Raw genomic sequence first — 22,311 nt, forward strand, 5'->3', positions numbered from 1 at the left:
CAGAAAAATCATTCCATCACATTTCTGGCTACAGGAAGGACCCACCAAGATCAGTTACAGTAATGCTACACTGTGAGATAACAGTCTTGTATTCCTTACATGTTCATTTGCAAATAAGTGCTATCTCTGTGGTCAATCAGGGAAGCACCTACTTAACATGCACAAGGTCCCAGGTTCAGTCCCTGACTTCTCCAGTTTAAAGACCAGGTAGTAGGCAATGTGAAAAACCTTGACCTTAGACTCTGTGAGAACTGCTGCCAGGCAGAGCCAACAATACTGATCTTGATAGGCCAAGGGTCTGATTCCCCGTGAGGCAGGTTCATGTGTGTGTGAATCCATGTGTATCCCAAGAGCTATTTACATAAGTGATGAAGTTACATCTGTCCTATGCAACACACTTCTTAACAGTAAGCTAGGAATGAGTATAAACAGAGAGTTGATTTGTTTGCTGCCGTCTGCTTTAAAAACTTTGCTTAGCTTGTTTTTGACATTTATCAATGTGACATCAGTTCATTCACAAATATGAGAATTTTGTACTTTGGAAAGCTCTTGAGTTCACGCAGTCCTTTGCTCTGTCAATCTTGCTAACATTTTTAGTTTGTCACCTACTATTTTCTGCCTTTTAGAAGGAGGATAATTAATCAAAGAAACAAACTCCTCCTTCAGTTTTCAGCAGTCTTTCAGAGGGATGATTCATTTGTGAGGCAATTCTCCTTGCAATGCGAAGAGAAATGGCAGGCCAGATGGGAGGTGAAAGCAGCAGAAAAGCACCAGAAAAAGGCTAAGGAAAATTTAAAATCCTCCTTACGGTCTGGACTGCTTGTGAATGTTTAGAAAGATACGGGGACTCCATAACATTAAACAAGTTTAGATTTTCTTAGTTGTTGATATTAAAAAGCGATTTTAGGAAAGCATCTAGAAAATATCCATGACTTTCAAATATTGATATGTCCAGGTGCAAAGTCCAAGATGTATTATCTAGCACAGTTCCAGGGATGTTCTTTGTTGGCCACTCATCTCAGACATGCATTTGATTGTTCCCACAGTGTAAAACTGAACTTTGCTATTTGCTATGCATATTTGCAAAACACAAATAGAAAGACATGTTCAAAAAGTTAATAATGGCTCAGTAGCAGAGCATCTGCTTAGCATGCAGAGGTCCCTGGTTTATAATGCCATCTACTGTTTCATTGGTTTTATTGTTTTATGGATTTTATGCTGTAAGCTGTCCTGAGCCCACTTGTTGGATAGGGTGAGGTATAAACTAACTAAATAAATAAATAACCACCAGCATCTACAATTAGAGGCTCTGGCTGTAGGTGATGCCTGAGACTTTAAAGAGCCACTGCCAGCCTGAGCAGACAATACTGACTTTGATCAAGGATCTGATTCATTATGAGCTGCTTCATGTGTCCTGGTATTTCATATTTGGCATCTACGAGGACTTGCTCTTCCATTAGATTGGATGTCTCAGGTACCACTGAAGTGCAACAAGTTGTTAAGTTTATGCTATTTTTTTCACACTAAGGGTGCCATCAGAAGTTTCTGTCACAGGTGCCAAAATATCTTAGAGCAGGGGTCCACAACATGGTGCCTATGAGGCCCATGGTGCCTGCTAACACCTTTCCTGGTGCCCACCAAGTGTTTTTAGAAAGTGGGTGGGGCCATATGGGGCTTTTCCCATGAAGGCTTCTGATTGGCCATTGGAGACAAGCCATAAAGTTGTATCTGGCTTCATATCCTCCCAAAGTACCTGCATGAGGGTAGTCATCAAATGTGGACCCCTTTAGAGTCAGTATCCAAAGATTTCTCTGTCAAATTCCTCTCGCAAGAACAAAAGGTCCCTGTAGACTTGCATTGTTTATCGAAGCAAGTTTTGTTTGGTACAAATGCAAAATGGGCATAAATAAATTTGAAATATAAGAAATTGTAATGTATTATAACTCAAAATGACAGAATCATAACTGTATGTTATAACACTATAGTTATAAGGTGGTTGGATGCTACCATTCCATTCTATTGGCACTGGCATGTTAAAAAAACCCCTTTCTTAATAAGACTTCCTTGCCCAGTTTAAGAAAATCCCATTAATACATTCAGTGAAGGAAGAATTTTGTTAGATCCAACACCTTCCTTCATAGTGCTGCTCAGACAGACAAATGTATACTTGCTACAGAAGAAGAGAAGAGATTGGATTTATACCCCACCCTTCACTACCCAAAGGAGTCTCAGAGCGGCTTACAAACTCCTTTCCCTTCCCCTCCCCACAACAGACACCCTGTGAGGTAGGTGGGGCTGAGAGAGCTCTGACAGAAACTGTTCTTTTTCAAGGACAGCTCTTATCAGAACTACGACTTGCCCAAGGTCATCCAGCCAGGTGCAAGTGGAGGAGTGGGGAAATCAAACCCCGGTACTTCCAGATTAGAGTCCATGCACTTAACCACTACACCAAACAAATACAGCAGTATTAAAGCTGCAGATACACTTTTTTCATGGGCTATAGCACTACTATTCCATTCTTTGGCTTGTGCAGTCGTGGCCATCCATTAATTCTGCTTAAAGTACTCTCAGAGAGGCAAAACAACTACATATTGTTGTTTGTTTTACCTGTGCCCAGAACATGTGTACCCCCTATGCAGGCATTCAATGAGAAATAGATAGCTAGATTTGAGTCCAGTAGTGCCTTGGAGAAATAGACTTGGACTCTAATCTGGGAGAACTGGGTTTGATTCCCCACTCCTCCACTTTCAGCTGCTGGATGACCTTGGGCAAGCCATAGTTCTGACAAGAGCTGTCCTTGAAAGGGTAGTTCTTGAAAGAGCTCTCTCAACCCCACCTACCTCACAGGGTGTCTGTTGTGGGGAGGGGAATGGAAAGGAGTTTGTAAGCCACTCTGAGACTCTGAGTGAAGGGCGAGGTATAAATCCAATCGATGATGAAATGTAATCCAAGTTGTTCCCTAAAAGAAATACTGGGAGGAGGCTCTATGAGTATGGGCCCGGATGCACCTGGATGCAGCCCCCTCCCCTAATAAATTACTTCTATCTACAGAATCCAAAGTAATCTGTAGTTAAATGGTGCATGATATATAAAACTGACCCTTATGTTTAGAACTCCAGATGTATGGAAATAACAGCCAGCAACAACAGGGGTTTGCTTGCCAGATTCAGCCTTTTCTGAAGGTGTTCCTTAGTGGGAATAATCAATTTCTAATCTGTTTTCTGGTTTCAAACTATTACTACTGGGCTTTTGCTTTTTAATGGTTTTCCTTCAGGTTTGTTTGTTTGTTTTTTACTTTGTCAAAGCCCACAAAGTCTGTACTGCATAAATAATAGCAATCCGCCTTTTTGGAGGTTCAGACAGAACTTTGGCTAAAAGCAGGGTGACTAATTCTCTTTCAGCATTTGACAGCTAGAGAGTTTACAGACATGACTTTTTAGCCTTTCTATAAAACACGGTGCATAATGTGTTAGTCCAGCTGGTAAATCTTGGTTGTAGATCTGTCTCCTTCCTTTCAGAATATCAGTCAGGCGGCTCAAAATGTAGCCCGTCATCTGCAATTAAAGAAGACTGCAAAGGAGTGTTTTTAATATTGATGTGGCTGCTTCCTATCAGAAAACTGTACTTTCCCACATGGTTAACCATTATTGAAGGCTGGTGGTATAATCCAGAGCCATTAAAGTGAATGGGAGCTTGAGAAGGCAGTGTGCTAAGGACTGCAGGCTTGGGTTGGTGAGTAGGGCTGCCAGCCTTCAGGTGGGGCCTGGAGATCTCCCAAAATTACAACTGATCTCCAGACTCCAGAGATCAATTCTTGTGGAGAAAATGCTAGCTTGGGAGGCTGGAATCTATGGCATTTGATCCTCGCTGAGCCCCCCCCCCTCAACTCTGTCCTCAGGCTCCACCCCCAAATCTCTAGGAATTTCCCAATCTGGAGCTGACAATCCTATTGGTAAGACACTACAATGGCAGCTTTGCCTTGTGTCATACCTTCCTTTTGCAGATATGGATGCATAATTTGGCAATTGCAGTGTTGAGGGATATAATCAGGGCTATTTTTGGGCAGGAACGCACAGGAACGGAGTTCCGGCTGGCTCCCGAGTTGGCCACACCCAGCAGCAACTCATTAGCATAATAGGCCACACCCACCAGCAGAAACTCATTAGGATTGGCTACATTAGGGGTGTGTGGCCTAACATGCAAAGAAGTTCCTGCTACAAAACAGCTCTGGGTTTTGACAACAAACAAGATAAACAGAATAAGAATCAAAAGGTGGGTGTGGCTGGATGACCACATTTCTGGTAACATGGGGGTGCGGCCTAATATGCTAGTGAGCGGTGCTGTCAGGGTGTGGCCTAATATGCTTATGGGTTTCTGCTTTTGGGTGTGGCCTATTATGCTAATGAGTTCCTGCTGGGCTTTTTCTACAAAAAAATGCCCTGGATATAATCCAATCTGATTCATGCAAATTAAGTTATACGTTATTTTTTCAATTATTATTATTAAATAGATTTGTGTGTGTGTTGTGTGCTTGCCTGGAAGTCATGGCTGACTTCTGGTGACCCCTACTGGAGGTTTGAATGTTTTTCAGAGAGGTGGATTGAGTGGCCTGCCTCTTCATCCCACCTCTGGTATTCCTTGGAGGTCTCCTTTGCAATTACCTGCCAGGGTTGGCCCTGCTTAGCTTCTGAGATCTGATGAGATTGGGCTTGCCTGGGCTATCCAGGTTAGGGCCTAAGTTCCATTGCCAAATTCAGGTGCCTTGATTATGGAAACTGAGGGGGAGGATGTTGTATGTTTGCGAACAATGGCTGGGTCATATTGTCAGATATTCCAGAAGTGGCTGATTGTTGTGTTTCCAAGCCTAGACCTTGAGAAAGCTTCTGTACCTTGCATTGAAGGACAAATTCAGCCACGTGTTCTTTTTGCAGCTTTGTAAGGAAAGAAAAAGTGTATTTTTCACTCTTGTGCATATACACAGAAGACCTCTCTGAGTTTGTTTTGAGTTACATTCACAGCATGCAGCTATTGTGGCATACTTCTCTCTCGTGTCACTGTGATAACACAAGAAGTCCTGGAACCCTGGGAAGAATATGCAACCTGCATTGCTCTGGCTTCTTGAGAGGACAATATGGAATGAGGAGCCAGCTTGTAAACCCCAAGCAGAAAGACAAGCTTGTTCTTTCAAATGCCCTTCGAAAAAAGCATGTTGGGCTGTGATCATACACACAATTAGCCCCGCCATAGGTGCGAATGCCAGGTGGATTTAAAGGGCATGATCAGACAACAACATCTGGGAAGTGCTGCACAGCTGTCAGCAACCTGTTCTGCTCCGCTGCAGAAGCAGAGTTAAAAGACACCTGGGAAAATCCAGTAGAAAGCAGGTTGTGCCAGGCCACGGATGGACTTTCCCCTGCTTGATCTCAGTATGCGCATAATCACAAACTCCATAAGGAGCTCTCAGTGTGGAGATGTGATTTATTGATTCCTCGTTTAACTGCATCAGAAACAAATAGCAAAAAAACTCCGACTCACCCGCAGTTGCGTCTGATCACACAGTGGTGGGCTGTGCCTGCAGCTTCCAAGGACTGTGTGATTGCGCAACTGCGGGTCAAATTCCTCCAGAGGAAATAGCCTTGCTTCCTCCCCCCATTTTTTCTGGCACGTGTGACCGCAACCTTGGATATCATTTGTGGAAACTGAGAAGAGGTATCGCTTTCAAAACACTTTCTGGAAGAAGATGCATAGCTTGGGTGCCATTGCAGTAAATATCTTACTTTTAATTAATTTGTTTGTTTGTTTATTAGTTCAGTTTATACCCCACCCTCCCCACCAAAGCAGGCTCAGGGCGGCTTTTGGTTACTACCATCTTCATTTGGCACAGTGACAGCACAGGAAACAGTGTACATTGCCCTGAACATAATTGGCCTTTAGCAACATGTAGATTGCTCAGACAATCCTCATTCGCAAGAACAGGTGATTACTCCATCCCTTCTCTCTCACCACTCACTCCAGTCAGTGAAATGGTGTACCCCATGGCTTGATTCTGCCTTTTGTAGAATTCATCAGTGTACCCTACTCCAACAGCTGTTCATACCTTCCATTAACCTTCTTCTCACTCGTGAGAGAGACACCCTCACTGTACTAGAGACTTTGATAAATTGATGGTGAGGAAAGGAAGTATTCACATATTCAAAGCAAACACATGCTCATTTGCAAACAAACAGCTAAATACTTGCACAGTGTTGTAAGGTAAAAGGTAAAGGTTCCCTTGCTCGAAAGCCAGTCGAATCCGACTCTAGGGTTGCAGTGCTCATCTCCGTGTCAAAGCCGAAGAGCCAGCGCTATCCGAAGACATTTCCGTGGTCATGTGGCGGGCATGACTAAACACCAAGGTGCACGGAACGCTGTTACCTTCCCACCGAAGTGGTACCTATTTATCTACTTGCAATTTCTTGCTTTCGAACTGCTAGGTTGGCAGGAGCTAGAACTAGAGATGGGAGCTCACCCTGTCTTGCGGCACCCTGGTCTCGAACTGCTGAACTACTGTCCTTCAACAGCCTGCAGTTCAGCATCTTAACCACTTGAGCCACCACAGCTCCGCGCACAGTGTTTTATGCAGGTTTAATTCTGGAAATGTCCCAATGTGACACACTTTTCTCCATAAACTCCTATTAGTATCCTTTAGCTCTTGTGAGCATGGCTGTGGATTCATTTCAAAATGAATACCCCCCAACCTCATTTATCACATTAACCAAGGTAACAAAAATGAATGTAAGTGCCAATGAATGCATTACATTTGTTTTCCTGTGCAAGGGCAGTCAGGTTTAGAGAGTTCAAGGTGGACAGAGGCAGGAGCAAAGAGAAAAGAGATCTCAAAGTATATGAAATTAACATAGAAGCTTTCTCATTATCAAAGTCAAACAGACCTTTTTAAGAAAACAATTCTGTGGATTCATCTTTCTTTCCATAGTGTTTCTATCAATCAGTGAACCTCTATCCCTGTCTCTCACATGTCAGCCTCTGCCTGCTCTGCTGTACTACTGCCTGTCTTCCTGGGGTGGCAAGTTTCATTATATATAGGCCCGGCTGCCTGTCTTCTTGGGGCTCCCAAGTTCCAGACCTTCTTGGGTGGGGTGGGGTGGACCCAGTGTAACCACTGCCTGTACCCACTGCATAACATTGCTTGCCTGTGGGGTGGTAGTATCCAGATGACTCTTTGTTCCCACTCTGTAATGCTGTCAGTCTTCTTGAAGTGCCAAATGTCCATTTCTCTGCATACAAAAAGCCCCTTGTGTCTTTCAATGGTATAACATCTGTTCTTTTACACAATTCATGCTCTTTTATTTTAATGGCCTATAAATGTTGAACCTTTCCTCTGATCTGTTGGAAACTTTGGAATAAAGCCATTTTGGATGAGATGTACAATCTCTGAAAAGTTCACCTATCTTGGATGGAAAACAAAGATGTTACGGCCAGAAGTAGTTCCCATTCAAACCTATGACATTGCAAACAACTGTATTAACTACAATAAATATAAATAATGATAAATATAACAATAATGACAAAAACTGCACACTTTGACTTTTGAGCCAAAAGCAGAGTAGCCAGCATGTGCCCTTGACACCAACCATGCATTTCATCTTGAGTTAGATTGCAGCTATGAACCAGTTTGGTGTGAGAGCCAGTTTGGTGCAGTGGTTAAGTGTGCAGACTCTTATCTGGGAGAACCGGGTTTGATTCCCCACTTCTCCACTTGCAGCTGCTGGATGACCTTGGGCAAGCCTTAGTTCTGTCAGAGCTGTTCTCTCAAGGACAGTTCTGGGAAGAGCTCTCTCAGCCTGACCTACCTCACAGGGTGTCTGTTGTGGAGAGGGGAAGGGAAAGGAGTTTGTAAGCCACTCTTAGACTCTGAGTGAAGGGCGGGGTATAAATCCAATCTCCTCCTCCTCCTCACTGACCCACATGGTCAATGGACAGCCATTGGATTTCATGCCCTTCAAAGCTGCATATCATTTAAATGGCTTATTGACTCGTCTTGCCAGTAAAACACAGTGCTGTTTTCAAATGCAAATATTCTTTCCAACATCTAAGTGTAAGTTTCTTCAACTATAGGTATGCCTTCCTTGCATGTACAAAAATTAGTGGAACAGTGCTTTGTTAATACAAGTGTTTCAGATGAGGAGCAGATCTACCCTTTAGTTCACCAAGAAAATTCCTGGTGGACCACTGGAGGTTCCTGGAGTTCCTGAAGTTCCCTTGGTGGCCAGGAGTAAGCACTGTTAGCACCACAGGGTCCTCCCAGCTTGGGCTTGGCCAGAGGTATCACCAACAATGAGCATAGGCTTGCCCATTTCTGCCTTTTATGCAACCTTCAGGTGGGTCCCAGTGTGCCCATATTTGTGATATGACTGTTGAAAACCCACATAGGCTCAATGATCCTCCATAAAGGATGCATAGCCTTGAGAAAGTGGCCAGCATTGTATTTCCTATTTTTAACTTTTGAATCACATAAATTATTTCAGAGCTGGATATTGGTTGTTAGCAACCTGTAGCAGCAGAAAAGTTAGTCTGTAGCAGCAGAAAAGAGCAAGAGTCCAGGAGCACCTTAAAGACTAACTTGTGGAAGGGTATGACCTTTCATGAGTATCTGAAGAAGTGAGCTGTGACTCACAAAAGCTCATACCCTGCCACAAATTCTGTTAGTCCTTGAGGTGCTGGGGGGGGGTCAACAGTGGGAGGGCTTCTAATGTCCTGGCCCCACTGGTGGACCTCCTGATGGTGCCTGGTATTTCTGGCCACTGTGTGACACAGAGTGTTGGACTGGATGGGCCTTTGGCCTGATCCAACATTGGCGTCTCTTATGTTCTTATGCTTTTGGACTCTTGCTCTTATGTACTACAGATCGCTTAGGGATGTCCAGACTATTTATAAATATCTTAATATTTTCCTCATCAGGGTTATATATAAGTTGGAATAAAATATGTAATTTAAAGAAGAAAAAATGACAGGCACACAGCTGCATTCTTGTTTCAATGCAACATAAGCCCAGCAAAATTAGTACAGGTAGTGTCTGAATTAAAATACATAATGCAATCATACATCTGAAATGGTTAGGAAAGGTAATAAATTAGATTAGCTGAAGCTTTAAAATAAAAGAAATCTACCCAGATATTTCTTGCTTTGGATGCCTCCCCCTCTCTCCGAAAAACCCTATTTCCATTACTCAAGCATGTGCCAATTTTCCCATTAGTCAGTAAAGAGTCTGCAAGAACTCAGCGAATAGAGTCGTAATATGAAATAATGGTAGTGCTAGAAAATATCAATTTCCATTTGTAATCTATGTAAATTATTAAAGCAAGGCTTATAGCAACAATACAAGCTAAAGAAAAATGATGCCACATCATTGCATATAGCTGCCCTCTAGGTCTTCCCAGTCACATTTGTTTAGGTTACTGACAAACAGTAGGTTGTTGTGTGCCCTGTGGAAACGGGAGCCATGTACCGCCCCCAATGCCTCATGCATCATCTGTGGATCTGACAGCTAAATTCTGATTTCAGACTTTTTATTGTCAATGATGGATAGATGAGTTATGAAGCAGAAAAGGCAAAGCTTGATTTTTCAGCTAGCCGATTTGGGATAGAAAAAATTGTGTTTTGGGTTGTAGATGCAGCAGATTTGCTATGGAAGACACTGATAGAGAATAAATACACAAAACAATCATTTTGTTTATGCCATCTCTGTCTTGAGCTTCTCTTCTTTTTAAAAAAGATGGTAAGGGAATTTTGGAAGAAAAAGAGTGTGGGGAAGGTAAAATATTCTGTCAGGAACCAGTAAGCTTTCTTATGACCACAGAAAAGCTGATAGGATCCAGCCCAATGCCCCTTCACAATGTAGACTGGGTGTATGTGGCAGAGCTCATTCTTGAGTGCTCCCCTGTGTCAAAATTCTCCGCTTGCAGAAACCTTCCACAGCAGGGATAGTGGTGCTTGCCTAGTCGTCACCAAAAGGTACTAAATTTCTACATAATGGCATCTTGGACATGGAAAGCATATTTAAACAGTGTCCCCCATATCTACATTCTCAAGTGGCACAGTACTTGGAGGCAGGGGTCATTTAGTAGAAAAAGACGTGCAGGAGCTCATTAGCATAACTTATTTGCATATGCCACACCCCCTGACATCACCGGAAGTGTGTCAGAAGGCAACACCCACCTCTCAGGCTCCACTGGACTGTTTTGGATGGCTAGCTATTGGGGGAGGGGAGACGTGCAGATCTGTCCTCGCAGAGGAGGGAGAGCTTGTACCTGAATAAAACTTGGTCTTAAAGGTGCCACTGGACTGTTTTGGACCGGTAGACCGGGGGGGGGGGGGCTCTGCAGCTTGCCTGGCTGCTTCTTGCTCTGACTGAGGGCTGCTGGGAGCAGGGGGTGGGGCTTGTTGATGTGCCCACCCCCTGAGCTCTTTACTGCCAGAGCTCCGCTCCTGTGCGCTCCTACAGGAAATGACCCCTGCTTGAAGGAATATTTGAATTGGCTCTGTCACATTTGACAAAGTATGATAATGAGAGATCCGTACATGGGAATGGGCCGCTCAGCCACCAATAGAGGTGGCAAGCAATGACATCACACCTGTGTGACTGTGTTCCAGTTGTTTTGGTCAAGAGCACTGAGAGAGGGAGAGAGGAGCAGAGAGGGTGCTCACAAGAGGAGCAGTGACTACATTACACTCTTGGCATTTTATCTCTAAGTGTATTAGAGTCATAATCTCCCCACTCATTAGCTTTCAAAAATGCTGATCTCTTTTGTGACGTGCTTTGCTTTCATCTAGCAAATACAGTTCCCAGACTTTAATAAGCCCTTACAGAGCATCAGTTATGATGAATATAACTCAACCAGAACTGTTAGATCGCTGGCTTCTAAGGTCTTGTTAGCAGACCTTGTAGGAGACGTCTAGTTCAAAATTTATAGAGTAGAATGCTTACGTCTTTCTCAAGTGTTCTGTCCTTGTTTTTAAGAGCCAGGATAGCTTCCAGCAATGATGAAGAGTTCAGGCAGATGCAAGAGACTGGGCAAAATCTAGGATCAGGGACACTGTCAAGGATAATGTGGCAAAAGAGCAAGGCAGAGCATGGTAGCTTAAAGTAGGGCAAACCGAGGCAGTGATAGGTAGGATGATACAGGAGGCAGTCGACAGAGGTAGGTAATGTCATGGTGCTGACAGAGAAATCCAATGTGGCATTACTCCAGCCAGTTAAAACCATGGGCTTAGATAAGACTAATCCTGCATTGTGACTCCACTGTTAGTTTCTTGGACCTGAAGACCATTCAGTCAGTGTGCTTAAGGAACTGTGGAATTATGTGTCTTGAAGGGCAGCCTTCTTCTTCTTCTTTTTTTGGTAGTAATATCTGTTTATTGTGCAATTCTGTTGTACAGCTCTGACAATACTCTACTTAGATGATCCCAATCTTGTTGGCAACATCTAGCGCATCATAATCTGGAGCAAGACGGACATCAGGCCGAATCAATGTGTTGACCTTGGCCACATCAATGTCATACAATTTCTTGACTGCCTGCTTGATTTGGTGCTTATTTGCTTTCACATCCACAATGAAGACCAGCGTATTGTTGTCCTCGATCTTCTTCATGGCTGATTCTGTAGTCAGTGGGAACTTAATGATGGCATAGTAGTCCAGCTTGTTCCTTCTCGGTACACTCTTCTGCGGATACTTGGGCTGCCTCTATAACCGCAGGGTTTGGGGCCTCCGGAAGGTGGGTGACGTCTGAATTTTTTTCTTGGTGTGACTATGGACACCTTTCAAGACTGCCTTTTTAGCCTTCAGGGCTTTGGATTTTGCCTCAGTCTTCGCTGGGACAGCCTCCTTCTTGGCTTTCGGCGCCATCTTGGGGAGGCAAGAAAGAGCAAGGGGCAGCCTTCTGTTGCATGTGGCACATCATATCAGGCACTGACTTTCAAAAGTAGGTTGTGATAGAGAGCGGAGTGACCTGGTGCTAAAACAAAAAGATTAAAAATCTCTGCTGGCTTGGAAGAGCTTGTGTTTATGCTGAAAATAGATCTTTATGTATTTTTTCCCCTCAAGGCCTCCCTTGGCTCAGATAGAGAAGTATGTTCTGAGGTTTTGTGCTTTCCAGATGTGTGGGGACCCAATTGGGATCAGGACTGTGGCACATGGAGACAGGGGGCTTAGATCTTTGCACAACGGTTCTAATCTGAACTGTGCCTGTGTGCGCCTAGGAAGGACAGAACTTCAGAACACCCAGTCCAGGGACATCCCTGGGGAAAATGTAACATGTAGTTAAAGTTTCCTGGCTGGAACTGGTGCTGGAATAATAATGCAGCCGTTGATGCAAGATAACTTTCTTGGCTATATGCTTAAGTTGCATTTTTGAGTTTCCTAACTGAAGTTCTAATACGTGGCACTATTTATTTAATAGCTGTGGTTCTTTTAATTATTTTTATGGACAATTTTTCAGAAGTGTAATAAATGGAAAATAATACAATTTTGTATGTAGGGTTAAAATGTTGTCTGGAATGGCATGTTCCATTTTGCATGCTTGGCTGGGGTCAGTATTAGCAATGAAAAGAGCAATCACTTTATAGTTCTGACAGATCTGAGTTTTTTCATATGCATATTCTTCAGAGCAAAGACGCTAGGTGGGAGCCCCCAACATGTGTACGGGCAGTAGTTGATTATGCCTATTTGCAGGAATATGCTGCAGAAGCAGATAATGACAAACCACCTCTGCTTCTCACTTGCCTTGAAAACCCCTTGCTGGGGGACAGCAGTTACATACTTACATATGTACCATGACTGTAAACTGTTATGAAATAGTGGCTAAGGGAGTGTTCTGGAAGGTCTCTGGTTCAAATCCACCCCGCCCATGAACTCACAGGTGGTCTTAAGCAAGCTTGTCTCTCAGCCTCCCATCTATAATATGAGGATAAGAATATTGGTCTACTTAAAAGGGTCATTGCAAGGATTACAGAAAGATAATGTACTTGAAGCGCTTGGAAAACAGAAGGCACTGGATGAGTATCATTAATACTGTATGTTTCTCTAGTTTGGATCTTAAATAACTTCACAGTTTCACAAGGCAGGTGGGAAAAGTTTGCAGATTTCATAATGCTCTCAATTACTCCTGATCTGTATTTTGTACAAATAAGTGCATAGATATGGCTAAATTTTATTTCCCTCCCTTTTTAATGCACTCAGGGCGGAGTGAATGGTTTGACAGGTGAACTGGAATTTGCAGAAAATGGCGGTAATCCCAACGTTGTGTTTGAAATCCTGGGGACCAACTATGGGGAAGAACTTAGCAGAGGCATCCGCAAAGTAAGACCTTATTCTTGTATAATACGAAATACTGAATTTAAATCACTGTTGGCACTCATTCTCGGCTTAAGTGAGAAGTTGAGTTGGATATAAAGGATTCTGATTGGGTGAAACATCCAAAGAATATCGTGGATTTTGATTAAAATACTCGCAATTCGTAGGAAGCTTACATGCATTTGGGTAAGATATGGTAACTGTCTGGTAGATTCTCACAAGAGGAGGAGGAGTGACCAACCCTTTGTAAAGAATGGTAGTTTGCTAGTAGTTCCTGGTAAAGGTTACCCCTCTGTAAAGACAACCAGCATATTGTCAACACATCCCTCGTGTTGTTAGTACAAGGGCTCCCAACCCTTTTGAGCCCACAGGCATGTTTTGAATCCTAACAAAGCATGGCGGGCACAACCACAAAATGCCTGCCACAAAATAGCTGCCACAGGAGGCAGAATGAGCTGCAAAATGGCTTCCGCCACTTACTTTCTGTCACACAGTGTGGCGGCAGCTGCTGCCAAAGCAACGTTTTAAAAAAATCCTCTCATCCAATCAAATCTTCAGTGGCTGATCAGAAGCCCTGCTGGGCAAAAGCCTCATCTGGCCCTGCTTAATTCCTAAAAAAACATGGTGGGCACCAGGAAAGGAGTTGGCAACACCATGGCACCCACAGGCACCATGCTGGGGACCTCTGCATTAGAATATACATGCAGTCTCTCTTGAGACAAAATAAAAATAAAAGGAAAATCCTCTGCAAAATAAATATTCCCGTATGTTAGCCTCTCGTTTTCTTATAAATAGATGATCTCATTTCTGGAAATAACTATAATAAGAGAGACGTGGACTTGAAAACAAAGAAGGCACACCAAATGGACATTAGATGAATGATTTGCCAAATGACTGGAATGTCATGCTGTCTCTCTCTCCCCCCCCCCCCACATTATTTCAGACCTGACCGGTAGGATAACAATGTTAGCGCTTGATTTACTTGATTCTTCTGGAGTGTTTTTTCCACCTATTTTACAGCAAACAAAAAGCCCCTTAAGGTTAGTTAAGATGGCATGAAATATTATAGAGGAAAATCTCCTGTTGAGATGATATTAGTGTCTTGTTCTCTAACAGGTTGTTTTTTTTTTGGGGGGGGGTTACCCCCTGAGTGATCCAAGGTAGTTAAGTGCAGAAGGTCTAGACACATGTTACCTTCTTGGTCAAAGATTATATGTCCTTTTTTTGGAGCTGTCCATTTCAATCAAGTCAAAGTTAATAATAGCCTACCTGAGAATGATTATTACAAGCAGTGGGGTTGCTTGACATGATACATAGGGCATCACTAGCATATCATGTGGGGGTTTGCTGCAGGTTTTATATTTGGAGCACTTAGATATAGGGATATGGCCTGAGGTGAAGCAAAGTCAGTAGAATTCTGCTGTACATCATTAATTACCTTCATGCCATGGCCAAAAACACACTAAAGGCGCTATAAAGAAGGGGCTCCCATGGTCTTGAAATAACTATTTTCTGTTGCTTCTCTGTGGGGCCTGTAATTGGCCTTTAAATCAATTTTAGTAACTTTTTATGGATGTTGGTGCTATATGATCTCTGATCTAAATGTTTTCCAGGTCTGCCCTTTCTAAGGAAGGACAGCTGGATTGCCTTGTTTATTTCTTACTATTAAAATCTTGCCATTATATAGCAAAACTCACTATGTGAGCTGATTCAGATCCTCTTTGGAAACATTCAGAGTAGCAATACCAGCCTCCAGGTGGGGCCCGGGGATCCCCTGGAACTGCATATCTCCAGACTCAGCTCCCCTGGAGAAAATGGGTGCTTTGGAGGGTGGAGTCTATGGCATTGTACCCTGCTGAGCTCCCGGTCCTCCCCAGGTGCCATCCCCATATCTCCAGGAGTTTCCCATCCTGAATCTGACAACCCGGGGGGGGGGGCGGACCTGGCAGTCCTAGTTCAGAGGAGAAGCATGTGTGACTCTTCTTTTGATTCAGTGTAGTATACAAAGGGTAAAGAATGATGTCTGACCTTCTGTTACTGGGACAAAATACACACCTTTCTTTAGGAGATACATACATCTTCTCCATTTGGGGTGTGCCTAGACACAAGGAAGTATACAAGTCACCAACCTTCCTCTTGCCACTTCTGGAGAATATCCAAAGGAGCTGGTGCCTTGAAAACCATTTTTTCTTGTAGTTTACCGAAATGATAAATAAGGCTGCTGGCACTTATGAGTCTTGTCGTGTTGCATAGCCTTGCTGATAGATAAGCTCCTTTTCTGTGGTTTATTTTGTCTTTTTAAAAAAATTTGTTTTCTACTATGATAAATTAGCATGCCATAAAAATTACTATGAAACCTCTTATTCCAGTACATTTAAAATGAACGCCAATTTAAGAGCTATTGTTCCTTATTTTGCTTCTTGCAAAGATGGATGTAATTGGTTGAGTTTCACCATGTTACAGCTTCCTCTGCTTTATGTAACTCATGGAGAAGCAGAACACATTAGAAGTCTTCTAATATTTATTAATTAACATGGTTGCTAAATCAGGATCAAATCTCCTTGGAAAGTGTGAATTCCTGTATTGTTTACGTCTTCAAGACATCACTTGCTGTATTGTTGAAGTTTTTGAGAGAAGAAGAAGAAGAAGAAGAAGAAGAAGAAGAAGAAGAAGAAGAAAGAAGAAGAAGAAGAAGAAGAAGAAGAAGAAGAAGAAGAAGAAGAAGAAGAGATTGGATTTATACGAATTTGCAGTCGTATTAAGGTCCCATAACTATTTTGACCACTCCAGTTTGTGTCCGACCCAAGCTGAATTAATAAATAAATAAATATTTGAGTATTTGTTTGTCTTTTTTAAAGAAAATGTCTGCCCCACATTCTCTGCCCTGAGTCTTAGAGTTCACAGGCAGCTCACAATCCTATAACATCCAATAGATTTAAAAGTATAATGTACTGATGTAGTCAAGGAAAGAAGAACATTTTAGTCCAGCATAGGGATGCTAGCCTCCAGGGGGGACCTAGGGATCCCCTGGAATTACAGCTCTTCTCCAGACTACAGAGAAAATGAATGCTTTGGATGGTGGACTCTGTGGCAATATACCCAACCGAGGTCCCTGTCCTCCCCAGATTCCATCCCCAAATGGAACTTTCCAACCTGGATCTGATGACACTACCCTCCCCCATCCCCTGCAGGTGGCTGACTCCAGCACCTGAAACTAATAAGGCTAATTGCCAGACAAACCTTCACTGGGAGAGAGATTCATAAGCAGGGTATCACAAAGGAAAAAGATCCTCATTCTTCTGCTTCTGGCCGTTTACCCGTCTTGCTTCAACAGGTATGGATACATAAATAAGAGCACATCCAGAACTTTATTGTCAGGCAGGAAAATCCCAATGACACACATTCTTGAAAACATTTTCCATTGAAAAAAGGATGTTGTTTTTCCATAGGGAAGAACTCTTCCTACCAATGAAGACCCAGGCTTTTTCAGATGTCTTAATAATAATATCCTTTCTCAGTTTAACTGTATAATTACTTCAGTCTAATAGGCAATACACATTTTTCACCTACCCTTGGATTCCATTGCCATTAAATTTTATATATAGTTAATAACCTATATACATCTAAGCTAATGAGTAAAAAAACCTTGTGTGGAAACATTTATATAAACAACCTTCCTGTTTGAGTAGACATCAGGTATCATGAATGTGATATATTGGATTGCTTATTCATTCTCTGAACGGCTCTTGAAGCTTGATTCTGGGATGAAAGGCATGTGTGAATTGGTCTTTAAGTTATCTGAAAATGTGGATGCTTTGCATTTCACAATGTAATCTTCACCTGGATAAAGCTGCCAGGGAAACAATAATGTTTATTCAGCACTTTATAATTATTAATCAAATTTCACAATTTTTCATTTTTCAAAAGTGGTGCATTTCAGCTTTAGACCAAGTCATAGATTTTGTAAGACCTGGGATTCCAACACATTACTTTCTTAGTCTTTGTTACAAAAGTCAGCAGTATGGCTGGCATTCCATTTATTCCTCTTTGGTATTCCTTTCTGTAGTGTATCAAGGGCATATGGTTTGTGAAATGCACAATATTCACTGCAAGGGCAGAGTTGTATGAAACACGTTGAGAACAGTATTGTGCTGATTTTTTCCCCATTTCCTGATTTGCTCCATTCCACACAGTTCACAGCTATTAGCAGTAGGCATCGTATTCTATAAAGTATGCTTCTTGTATCCTATTGCATAATAAGTATCCTATTCTATAATGTATGCATAATAAGTATCCTATTGCATAATAAGTATCCTATTCTATAATGTATGCTTCTTCCAAAAGAATAAGCAGAACACAATGGTTACTTTCCAAGTAGAGTACATGGCTATTCCATTGTTTGCGTCTTAATTATTGAATGTTAACTATTCCCAAGGGCTGTTTCATTCAGTGATACAGTAAGAAATTGCCATGTATTAACATGGGAGTGGGGGACGGAATTTGATGTGTGGGCTGGAACATGTGTTGAGATTCCTAGAAGACATTCTGAGCTTGCAACATGGGGCCCAAAAGAACATGATCATATTCACGCATTCTTCCCAGGATATTCAGCAGGCCATGCAGGAGCTGTGAAACCCACTGTCCTCTCCTATCATTCTAACCAGGTTTCCCACAGATAGCAGATGGCTTCTGTGCACAATAGGTGGCCTATGGCAGGCATTTGGAATGCACAAAGCAAATCATTGCCAATTCATGGATCAGTCAATGCCAAATGGCTCTGGGGATGTTTCAACACGATCTGCAGAGGGGCTCTGACTCGGCTTTTCAGCGTGTAATGGCGAGAGTTTATGAAGTAAAGAAATAACTTGAATGGAAAATGCCATCGTGTTTTGACATCTGTTGGTTGGCATTTGACATTTGCTTGGTATGTATTTTTTGACATTTACCGTTTGGAGTGGTGTGTGTGTGTGTTTTCCCCCTGTACTACTGAAACACAAACTATTACTCCTCTAAATAACAAGCCTAACAAGCACGGAAATACAAAACAACAAGAAGAAAAACTGGTGATCCTCAGAAATAACTCTCTTTGTATTTTAATGGTGCAGAAAATAAAACAAAAGGAACAGGGGCAAAATAAAGGGCTTGGGAGAAAAACACATTTCAGGTTTATTCTGGCATCCTGACTCCTGTAAAATGGATGCAACATTCATGTCTTCAACCCATACAGGGTAATAGTCTTTTATGGGGCTAAAAATGTAACATTTCCAGAAATGCTGAAGCCATGGGAACAACCTCTCCCCCTAAAATCCTGGGGACCAACAATGGGGAAGAATTTAGCACAGGCATCTGCAAAGTAAGACCTTATTCTTGTACGATTTAAGATACTGAATTTAAATATCAGTTGGCACAGATTTTCAGCTTTATTGAGATGCTGAGCTGGATATAGAGGCTCCTGATTTGATGAAACAGTCAAAGACTGTCAAGGTTTTTTTAAATTAAAATACCAACATTCCTTTGGGAGCTTCCACACATTTGTGTGGATATGGTAATTGCCTGGTAGCTTCTCTCAAGAGCAGGCGAAGTGACCAACCCTTTGTATAGAATGGTAGTTTGCTGGTAGTTCCTGGCAAAGTGAAGGTTGCCCATCTGTAAAAGTAACCAGTATATTGCCAACACAGCACATTTGCATTAGAACAGTGGTCCTCAACCTTCTGGAGCCTGCAGGGATCTTTCAGATTCTTACACAGCATGGTGGGTTTAACCACAAAATGACTTCCACAGGAAACAGAGCCAGCTACAAAATGGCCTCTGCCTCTTACTTTTTGTCGCACAGTGTGGTGGCAGCTGCTGCCAAAGCAACATTTAAAAAAATCTGCACAGTCAATCAAATATTCTTTTTAGAAGAAACACACATTTCAGGTTTATTCTGCCATCCCAACTCCTGTAAAATAGATGCGACATTCAGCCCATACTGGGTAATGTTCTGCATTGGAGCCAAAAATGTAACATTTCCAGAAATGCTGAAGCCATGGGAACAACCCCTCCTCACAAAGAAAATGCCAGAAATCTTACGGAAAAAAATATATACAATTCTTGCTTTACTATCAAACCTAAACTTTTTTTTTTACTGTTCTAACAACATAACATTAATAATTTATTGTTTGCATATAAAATTGTACTATTTGGCATATTTATGGTATTTTGAAAGTATAAATGTTTTCATTTTCTACAGGCAAAATTGCAAATATACTCAGTACTTGGAGGGGGGGGAGATGCAAACAGCTGCAGCCTATGCAACTTTAGCACATGGATCTTCGTTTTGCCATCTGAGGAGGAGGGGGGAAAATTGAAAATAGGAAACAAATTTTGCGTAAACAGTTTATAATTTGAACAAAAGCAGCCTCATACAGTCACGGGAAGTAGGACGACCAACATAACCGGCATTTGAGGTGAAACTTGAAAACACTAAATTCTTGAATGTCTTCAGACCTATTATAGGTCTTCAGACCTATTAATTCTTGCTGAAACTATTCACATTTAAGCATTATTGAAAATATGTTGTGTATGTCTCCATCGTTATCTAATGCTGTAGATTGCCATACATAAAAAATTTCATACTACAGTTTTTGAGTAAAACATTGTTGTATAAAGCATTTCACTCATTTCAAAACAGAAACTATTTCATAGGATTTTTTTCCAGTGTGTCCCCCAAACTTCGCAGTATTAATGTTGGAAAAAAACTGGGGAGGGGGATGCCAAGGGTGGGATGGGGAGATGGAGTTCTGGGCAAGGTTAGGGCCAGCAGGACCCAGTGGCAGAAAAAAAATTGAAAATAGGAAACAAATTTTAGGTTAGGGCCAGCAGGACCCAGTGGCAGATGTACCTCCTTGAAGGGCAGCTGTCAGCCCCAGTGACCCTCTCAGCAGCAGCTGCAGGCATTCAGCAGAGGGATGGGGGCTGGTTCACGCAAAAGCATGGTGGGTTGAAAGGGAGCTCCAATCAGCAAGCCAGGGAGGAAGAAAGCCTTCAGGACTCAATGGTGGAGAATGGAGTCACTCAGGCAGCAGGAGGAGAGAAAGGGTAAGCCCAACTCTCTCCTTGTATTCTGAGGCTTGTGGAGCACCTGGGATCAGGACCGACTGGACGGTAGAAGGTGGCGAAACCCCCCCCCCCCGGGGTGTGTCCTGGGTGTGACAGTTTGTAAGATATTCTCATGCTCACTGTATTCTTTTGATATATCTCTATTGTTGTCCTGGAAAATCAGTCACCCGTACTTATTTCTCTCATTATCCTTTACTGGAGCATTATTAATGGAGTGGAAACCAAAAGTACAGTAATTAATAAATATATTCTCCTTGTAACATTGTTGGTAAGGATAGCAGAGGAACCAGTATGGTGTGTGTGTGTCTTGGGTGATTTGCATAGAGAAAATAGTGTGTGCAATTGGTAACCCTACTCTGATTCAGACTTCTCCTGGGGTTACTTTTCATTTAAAAGAAAAGCATAAGGGAAATCTGTATATGCCTCTTCTACAGTGGCTTTGGAATCAGGGGACTTTGCAAGCATCCCTTTGAGGAAACTAGCTCATTTCATACTTTGAGAACCATAACCATACCTGTGTTCCTTGACCTTGAACAACAGCCGTTAAATGGCTCGTATCTATTGTTGTTATCCTTTGTGTAAAGACTTTGGATCAGGGATTACACTGTGAGTTAACTAAAGTGGCTTTCAGATTATTTTGCTGCTTGCTGATAGGGGGCACTTCATTAACTCCTGTTACAGCGCTTTAGCGTTGTAATTGATTGGTAGTCAATTCTGCTACTGTAAGAAAGCGAGAGAGATTTTTAAAAACCTCTTAGAAGGGAAAGTGGTGCTGTTCACAGTTCCAGCAGAAGCAAAGTGCTGGTGATTAAACAAAGGGAAGCATTTTAAGTGGCTATTTTTAGAGACACACGGCTCCCCACAGGTGCCCTGTTGGCCAGTCTTTGATCACAAGGGCCTTGACTAGCCTGACTTTGTAGGTATGTTTTTGGCAAAAGGGCTACTCCCGAGAAAAGTAACTTTCACTTGTAACTTTAATGCTGGACTTTGGCTGTTGTTTCTTCTGTAATGATCCTGGAAATAGGAATGTTGATGTATACCCCGCAAAAAGATGCATATATACAAGAACTGCTTTTGAATCTGACACCTCTGTTTTGCAGTTTGGACAGTGCACAGTTTGGAATATTGTGCACTGTAGATTTTCATTTTGAAAATTAATGATCATTGCAAAAATTTCTTAGGGAAAAAGGTATTTTAAGAGTTTTAAGATATTAGTTTGCCCATTTTGTCATCCTCAAGTAAGTCTCAGCTTGTTTGCTGAGTCAAAGAAGATGTGATCATACATTCTGCAAAATAGGTTGTATGATGTCTACAAAATTAATGGAAATAATATCCCTTTACTTATTTTTTTTAATTGGGAGGTGTATTTCAGAGAACGTTATTGCTCTGTGTTAGGAATGATGTGTTCTTAGAGACATAAGAAATTGTCCAGAGGCATAGTAGTAATTTTTATTTTTTGCTTTATATCTATATATCTAATAGCCAAGTTGCCCCCTCTGTGCGGATATCTAAATCTGCACATCGGGGGCACCTGTGGGGCAGGGAGATTTTCCTGCACACGTGGTGCAATGCCCAGGTGTGCAGAAAAATATTAAAAGTTGGAAAAAATATTTAAATTAGGTAAAAAGTAAAAATTAAATGAGCGTTCCCTGCGCACGTGCAGAGAACACTCTGGGAACTGGCGGGCCGGCGGCTGGAAGGCACTCAGGCCTCGCCGCCGGAGCCAGGGTGGGTTGGGGGAAGGAGATCGGCCGGGCCCAAGACAGGAAGGGGGGAGGAGATTGGGAGGCCTGAGTGGCCGGAAGCCACTCGGACCTCGCCGCCAGAGCGGGGGGGAAGGCGATCGGGGGGTCCTGAGAGG

The 22,311-nt window shown here is 42.3% G+C and overlaps 1 protein-coding gene and 1 pseudogene across 1 annotated transcript in view; one reads left to right on the plus strand and one right to left on the minus strand.

The window, feature by feature from the left end:
• LOC107110907 (glutamate receptor ionotropic, delta-2-like) overlaps positions 1-22,311 on the plus strand; it is a 1,200,243-nt gene that overhangs the window by 741,944 nt on the left and 435,988 nt on the right. Inside the window, 1 exon segment of the mRNA XM_015411751.1 lies at positions 13,236-13,355. Coding sequence (XP_015267237.1) covers positions 13,236-13,355 — 120 coding nt within the window.
• On the minus strand, positions 11,439-11,915 carry LOC107110908 (annotated as a pseudogene).

Source organism: Gekko japonicus, unplaced genomic scaffold (assembly GCF_001447785.1).
Source record: "Gekko japonicus isolate JY-2015 unplaced genomic scaffold, Gekko_japonicus_V1.1 scaffold229, whole genome shotgun sequence".
NCBI lineage: Eukaryota > Metazoa > Chordata > Lepidosauria > Squamata > Gekkonidae > Gekko > Gekko japonicus.